At 35.3% G+C, this 6,956-nt stretch overlaps 1 protein-coding gene across 5 annotated transcripts in view; it reads left to right on the forward strand.

Moving 5' to 3' along the window:
• The window catches only part of TLK2 (tousled like kinase 2), a 121,798-nt gene that overhangs the window by 78,857 nt on the left and 35,985 nt on the right, over nt 1–6,956 (forward strand). For all 5 annotated transcript variants that reach the window (XR_002123433.1, XM_019637769.1, XM_019637770.1 and 2 more), the window contains 2 exons: nt 5,599–5,709; nt 6,687–6,823. Coding sequence is in view for 4 of the 5 variants with exons in the window: in XM_019637769.1 (XP_019493314.1) it covers nt 5,599–5,709; nt 6,687–6,823 (248 nt within the window). In the remaining variant the exon portion in view is untranslated. The remainder of the gene's footprint in view (nt 1–5,598; nt 5,710–6,686; nt 6,824–6,956) is intronic.

A 6,956-nucleotide genomic window follows, 5' to 3' on the forward strand; every position in this document is an offset into this window, starting at 1 on the left:
AACCAGGGCCCTCTGGCGTCCCAAGCCAGCTCTTAACCATCGCGCCACTCGGCCGACCCCGGGGGTGTTGTATTTTTAATCATGGGCCCTCAAACTTGAGATCTGCTGATCGTTGTGAGTTGGAGGGTTTCGTACACTGTCTTTCCTACCTTTTTTTCTTGCTGAAATAACTTATTGAGCACTAATTGGAGATCATGGGACTAGTTTGAGATAGTAATGAAACATAAATAACAAATTTATGCCTGAAAGAAAAGTACAGATATTGATGTTATTTAATAACACTTTGTTAAAACCAACCTTTGTATTACACATTAAGCAGTATTCATTGCTTTATATGTGATACATGAACCTCCAACTTGGTTTAGGTGTGTTTTTGCCTCACAAGTGTACCTAGAGAATGCACACTTTGGTGTGATGAGAGGCTGTCCAGACGATACCATACACTGGAAGAAAACAAAGCCTTATGAGTGAGGTCAGGTGCCAGAGGTTCAGAGCAGCATCCACCCTGAGCTCTAAGCATCCATGGCTGGTGATAAGCAGAAGTGCACCAGGGCAGTGGAAGTGGGTGCTACCTGGAGAAGTGACACCCTTTCCAAAACACCCTGACCAAGTTGTACAAATGCCCTGGAAGTGGTATGCCATCTGTTTTTGTTAGAGTCGGATCAAAATATATAACTTATGTTCCCATTATTGGTCAAAGTCATCTAATGCTCAGACTGAGTCCCAGATCCCGCCCTTGACAATGGTTACTCCTTAGACGGCAGTCTTTAAAATGTCAAGACTGATTCAGAAGGATAGTGGGTTTGTATAGAGATGTAAAATGTAATTAGTTTTAATTAGTGCTTCCAGTTCTTGCTGATATTAGCACTATTTTATCTTTTTACCCTATAAGCAGCCTGATGCTTAGAAGGTTCTGGAAATCTTACAGTTAGAGTACAAAATGATGACTTTGCTGTAGAGCCATCAAATCAGACATTTGGATTATCTAAACAAGACCCCTAACCAGGATCTCTCCTCCTAGGTAGATAGCATTTTTTCATGGTTTTAAGTGACATAAATTGTAGAATATCCATCTCTTCTCTTGGGAAGCTATTTCTGGTCGATGTCTATTAATTATAAGTATTTTATTTTCTAAAGCTTTGCTTTAATTAATTTTCTTTCTCAATTTTAATGCCAAAATTGAAATTCTTACGTTGTAAAATGCTATATTTAATATTCTCACAAATGATAATTTTCTGTGTATACGAAACTGCATGACACATAATTTGCTGGGTGGGTTAGCTAAATACAAGGCAGCAATACAAGAAGGTATTATTGGAAGAGACAAACCTCAAGACATTTAAAAATTAAATCAGATAATCAAATATAGTCACAACTGGAGCCTCAACTCAGTTCTTCTGTTTCACTTTGTTCCTTGGCTCTTTTTGAAATTAGTCTTAATTCCCTAAAACAGAAGATTTACTCTCTAATAGGAAAATCATATCAGATTTGTAATATTTTTTGGCCAGGTTAGTAGTTTTTCCTTTCCAAAGTGTGCTTGAACCAGAATGAACTCATTTTAACTAATTACATCTTTAATGACCTTATTTACAGAGGTCTTAATCTGAGGTACTGGGGATTAGGACTTAAACATATCCTTTGGGTGATACAGTTCAACCCATAATGGTACCTAAGACTGATTGCCTATTTTCTTTTACAGGTGATGGCTTTTTAAATAGGGTTATTTAGATTTGTGTGAGATGGATTTATCAGGTTATCAATACTCTGTAAAAGATAGAAACACTCTTTCCATGGGTGATGAAGGGCAAGCATTCTCTAAAACTGATGGAATGCAAAAAATATTTAAGGTTTGATTGTATAAAAGGTACTGTCATATGTGAAGATAGAAGGATTGATAAGACAAGATTCTTGTACTAAGAGAAGTTAGTTTATTGACATAGTCCAGACTTTGTACTCTCAAAATAAACTGTAATGAAGTATCACTGATAGACTATCTTTAGATAACTGTTATTTGTCAGTATAAATAGCTACGTAGTTTTAAGAACATCAACAATGAATGTAGGAATCCTTAGTCTAAGCAGCATTGCTCTCTGGTGCATCAGTTTTCAGGTCTAAGCAAGCTCTCTCATTCTTAGAGTGTACAGTTTAAGATTTCCCCAAAGATGTTTTGGCATCGGCAGTACCCTTTGTTTATGGTTTATATGTATATGTTGACTGTGGAGCCGTTTTCTTGGTGAATCTGTGAGATTAAATGTATGGATGCTCCCTTTATATTTAATAAAGGTGATTGCTAAAATCTCAATCTTCCAAAGCAGTTAGTCTTCAAAGATAAAGTATTAAGGCACTTCACGAGCCCACTGTAGTTTATAGTTTAAACTGTGTGTTGCCTGGTTATCTCCAGACAGTTCAGAATGCCTTGTACTCATGGTCCCTGAAAGGGTAGGAATGAGCCAACGATATTTTTTACCAATATTTTTTGTTGGAAAACTCACGTTCAGAGAAGGTACATTTTTTTCCTCAAGAACATTCATTGAATCAGAAGGATTATGATTTTACCTAAAGATTTCTGTGTCTCAATCCAGAGTTCTTTTAAGCCATGAATTATTCTTATATGTATATTTTAGAGAGTGAGACATATCTCAAAGGATAGTTAAAAGGTTTTTCAGACAAGCAGAAAAACTCTTGAATTAAAATTTCGATTCTTCTATTAAATTGACGTCTAATCAGTGACTCAGCTCATATTGAAGCCAAAGAAATTGTATTATCAGATGAATGTTAGTTATTTGCAATACTCAGATTAGGCTAACTTTGCTTACAGTGTTGCCCTTCTAGATATGGCAGCATAAATTGTATTATGGGCATCTACCCTGGAATATAGTTTTGTTTTTTTGACTGCCCTTCTTCGAAGAAAGATATACTCAATGTGGAAAAGGTCTAGAGATTGATAACTACAGTATTCAGGAAAGAGAGTAGAACAAGTTTTAAAAAATAGATTTTGTCATTCTACAAAAATGAAGATTGAATCAAGAAAAGGAGATGAGGGGAGCATGTTAGAGAAGCAAAAAAGAAGCATTTGACTGTCAACTATGATAGGTGATTTAAAGGTTTTAATCTGTTAAATGGTAATCCCAAATCTTGGTATATTTTTCTATACCAAGTCTATAAACCTTAATATCTGCTAGGTGGTGGGATACGTAAGAGAAAGTAGTTTTCTTATATCGTTATTTTTTATTGACCACTAATTTGTAAACTTGTTTATTATGGAAAAGTTGGATATCTTATTAGGAAACACTCTACTGGTAATGGTGTTAGATGTCTGAAGAGTCTTTATATATGTTTTTTATTAATTCATTTAATGTACCATTCTTTAAGGAATTTTTACTACTTGCAAGGCTTAATTGTGCTTTCTCTTTTTTTTTTTTAAAGATTTTTATTGGGAAATTGGGGGATGGGAACAGCGCTGGGGAATTGGNCGCCACTCGGCCTGCCCTCTAATTCACTTTCTTATCCCATCCTGCTCTTTATGGTTTTTGGCTCCTATTTCATAGGCACCGTGTCCTTTTGCATTTTATGGAACATGATAAGCAGTATTCTAAAATGTTCTTTTGATTTCTGTAGGGGGGTCATTTTCATTGTTTTCAAACTGATGTTTCCTTTCCTTATTTAGAAATATTTGTCCATTGGCCTGTTTTTTGTTTGTTTCTTTTCCTCCATCTTTGAATGAGGAAAATCATGTTTTGACTTAGTACTTACCTTCCATCTTTCACTGTTAGCACATATACCTGCTTGGGGTTGCTCTTATTCCTGTTTGTGTTCACTTGGGTGCTTTTTGAATTGCCAAGATTAATAATTAGATACCTATATTTTGGGTTTACAAAGCTCCTGTACCAGCAGATTTTTGCACAGAGTAGCTCTGCTGGACTGAAAAAGGATCATGGGCTCATCTTGTTCTTTTATTGCCTCTTAAGATTGAGAAGATGGAGTATATGAAAAACTTGAACCCTAACTTAGTACTCTTTTTGGGTTTAAAAAAAATGTCTGCTTTCATTTTCCAGGAAGCAGTATGCCCCCTTTCCTCACCACCACCCCCCTTCAACTCCCTTTTTTGGGAGTTGTCGCCTTTCTTTGGCTGTAGAGCAACACCAAAGGAATGGATGTCAAAAAGGACGACACAGAAGGACAGCTGCCATTTTTTTCAAGTTGATTAGAACCTGTGTTTCTGATCTGGAGGGATAAGGGAATGACCACTGGCCTTTACATCTCCTCTCAGGCAGGCATGGATTGTTCACTGAGTTTTGCCATTTTAGTGAGATGTTGGGTAAGGCTGTCAGGAGCTGCTAGTCAGGTGCTATTTTAAACCTGAACACAAAATCATTAGTGTTAGAAAACCACAAAAATTTAGAGTTCTTAAAATTTTAAATAAGCTGCCAGGGATTGATTGATTCATCCCATACATTTGATTACAAATTTCAAGGGAATACTCACCTTCCAAAAGTAGATTGAATTTCACATAAACATTCCATAATCTTTGGCTTGTAGATCTTTTAATGTGAATTAGTCACATTTACCCAGAAGTACTTGCACTTTGCCTTTGACATTGTGGTCCACAGAACTCTGTAAGAAGAACTAATAGGAGGAAACTATCCTTATCGGAGGAGCAGAAATTTGGAGATGGAGGCTGCTGTACTCCGGTCACTTTAAAAATGAAGCTGAAAAGTCTCAAAAATTGAGTGTGCTGTAATAGCTTCCATTTGTACTCTTTACTATTTCAGAAACACTTATTTCATTTGATTGGGAAATACCAGATTTTTTTTTTCATAATTCAAACAAGTTATTATAAAGTAGCATTTATTTGCCAAAAGAGGAGAGATCTTTTATTTAACACAAGAATAAATTCAGGAGTTGCAAGTCAAAATTGACCTTGGGTTAGTGGTTCTTTCCTTCTCTGTTATTGTAGAAGCCTTGAGTTTTTCAAAGTATTGAGCCCATCCTTCTGTCCACAGCTAAATTAACTATGTATTTACATTCTGGCATTCTCGAACCAGGCCCTTGTATTCAACTTGTTTGCTAGCTCTGTCTTATGTGGGCATGGGTGTGCCTGGCTTCTCTGGTAAGAAACATGTAAATTCATGTCTCTTTTCCTTTGGAAACAATAGAAAAACAAAGAACAATTGAACATAAAGAACTATATGTGGTGTTGGTTTTTTTTTTAATTCTGTAAGTGCTGTAAAGTGCTTAATCACTCTTTGTATGTATTTTAAACATCTCATTCATCATAGGGTTTTCTTTCAATTTGTGACAATTTAGGCATAGATGATGTATTAGATTGAGCTGTGAGGTCTAGCTTTTAGGAGGAGTAGAATATGATCAGTGGAAAAAACAAGCTCACTTCTAGTAACAGAATTCATCTTTAATAAATAGTTGATAAGTTTATTAAGAGAGAATAAAATTTTCACCCTTTGTTTTAAAGACATAATTACTCTTCTTTGACCTTAATTTTGTTTTTAACAACAGAAATGATTCTCGGACCCCCTAGAAACTGCTTTTGTTTTAATCTTTCTTTCTTGGAGCTAATTAAAATTTTGGTTTTCATTGAAGGCCAACTGTGATTTGAGACGGCAGATTGATGAACAGCAAAAGATGCTAGAGAAATACAAAGAACGATTAAATCGATGTGTAACAATGAGCAAGAAACTGCTTATAGAAAAGGTGAGTGATGGATGGTGGCCTGAATTCTGTATCCCCAGATGATTAGTGTGTGTCATTGTTGTGGCTCCTTACCTTACCAGAGAGGAAAATATTTCAAAGTAGGACTTTTGATGGTTTGACAATTAGAATTCTTTCTTGCACGGAAACTGGACCAAGCATCCAGAATGATAATTTGGGACATTCTTTCTGCTTGTGCATTGCTTTTGAGTGTGATTGGACAGAGACAGCCTGTCTTAGTTGAGTTTATTTGGGGTGTTGCACCCCTAAATTCTTACATTTAGCCTATCAATTTAAGTGTGTAATCTATTATTATTATAAACATTTAGCAGTAATTCCATTTCAGAAATGATATTTGGAATAATTTATGTATATAATAGTGTGATGATTAAGTGCTTTGTGCTGTAAAATAAAGTTGTTATATACTTGTATGTGATTACTTTAATTGGCAGGTGTCTTCTTTATAGTAATTGATTAGTTGCAACTTGCCTTTGATAATTATTAGTAACTGTTTCTTGAAAGATTTTTTGATTACACCCTCAGTACTTATTTATCTTATTTTGAAAGTTTTAAGATGGCAGTACTTCCTAATGAAATTATTACAAGCTAGAGGTTTGAGACAGACTGGTGGTTACTTGTGCTAAAATCTTTAGAATGTTGTTAAAATGACAGGAAACACTGATAAAAGTGAAGTGAATTATTTTATTGATGTCAAAGATACTGAAGAGAATTTTACCATCTTTTAATTAATTAATTTTATAAAAATGTGACCACCTTTTTCCATTTTTATGACAAAAAATAACAAGGTAGATGTTAATACAGAGAATGTATTTAACATGTTAGGGTACTTCCCCAAATCAATGTAGATTTAGCCTGTTGTACTACACTTTGAACAGTATAGTACAGAAAATAAACATAATGCTATATCTGAGTGCTCATAGGAAAATGAAATTATTTTCTATTTGTCCTTTTCCCCTAAGTCAAAACAAGAGAAGATGGCATGTAGAGATAAGAGCATGCAAGACCGCTTGAGATTGGGCCACTTTACCACTGTCCGACATGGGGCCTCTTTTACTGAACAGTGGACAGATGGTTATGCTTTCCAGAACCTTATCAAGTAAGTTCATTGAAAAGTTGGTTTGGATTTTTTTTTTTTTTTTAAGATTTTTATTGGGGAATTGGGGGGATGGGAACAGCGCTGGGTAATTGGGGATAGGGGAACAGACAAGTTGCTGTCGTTTTGTTCTTCA

The sequence above is a fragment of the Hipposideros armiger genome, unplaced genomic scaffold (assembly GCF_001890085.2).
Source record: "Hipposideros armiger isolate ML-2016 unplaced genomic scaffold, ASM189008v1 scaffold_34, whole genome shotgun sequence".
In the NCBI taxonomy this organism is placed as follows: Eukaryota; Metazoa; Chordata; class Mammalia; order Chiroptera; family Hipposideridae; genus Hipposideros; species Hipposideros armiger.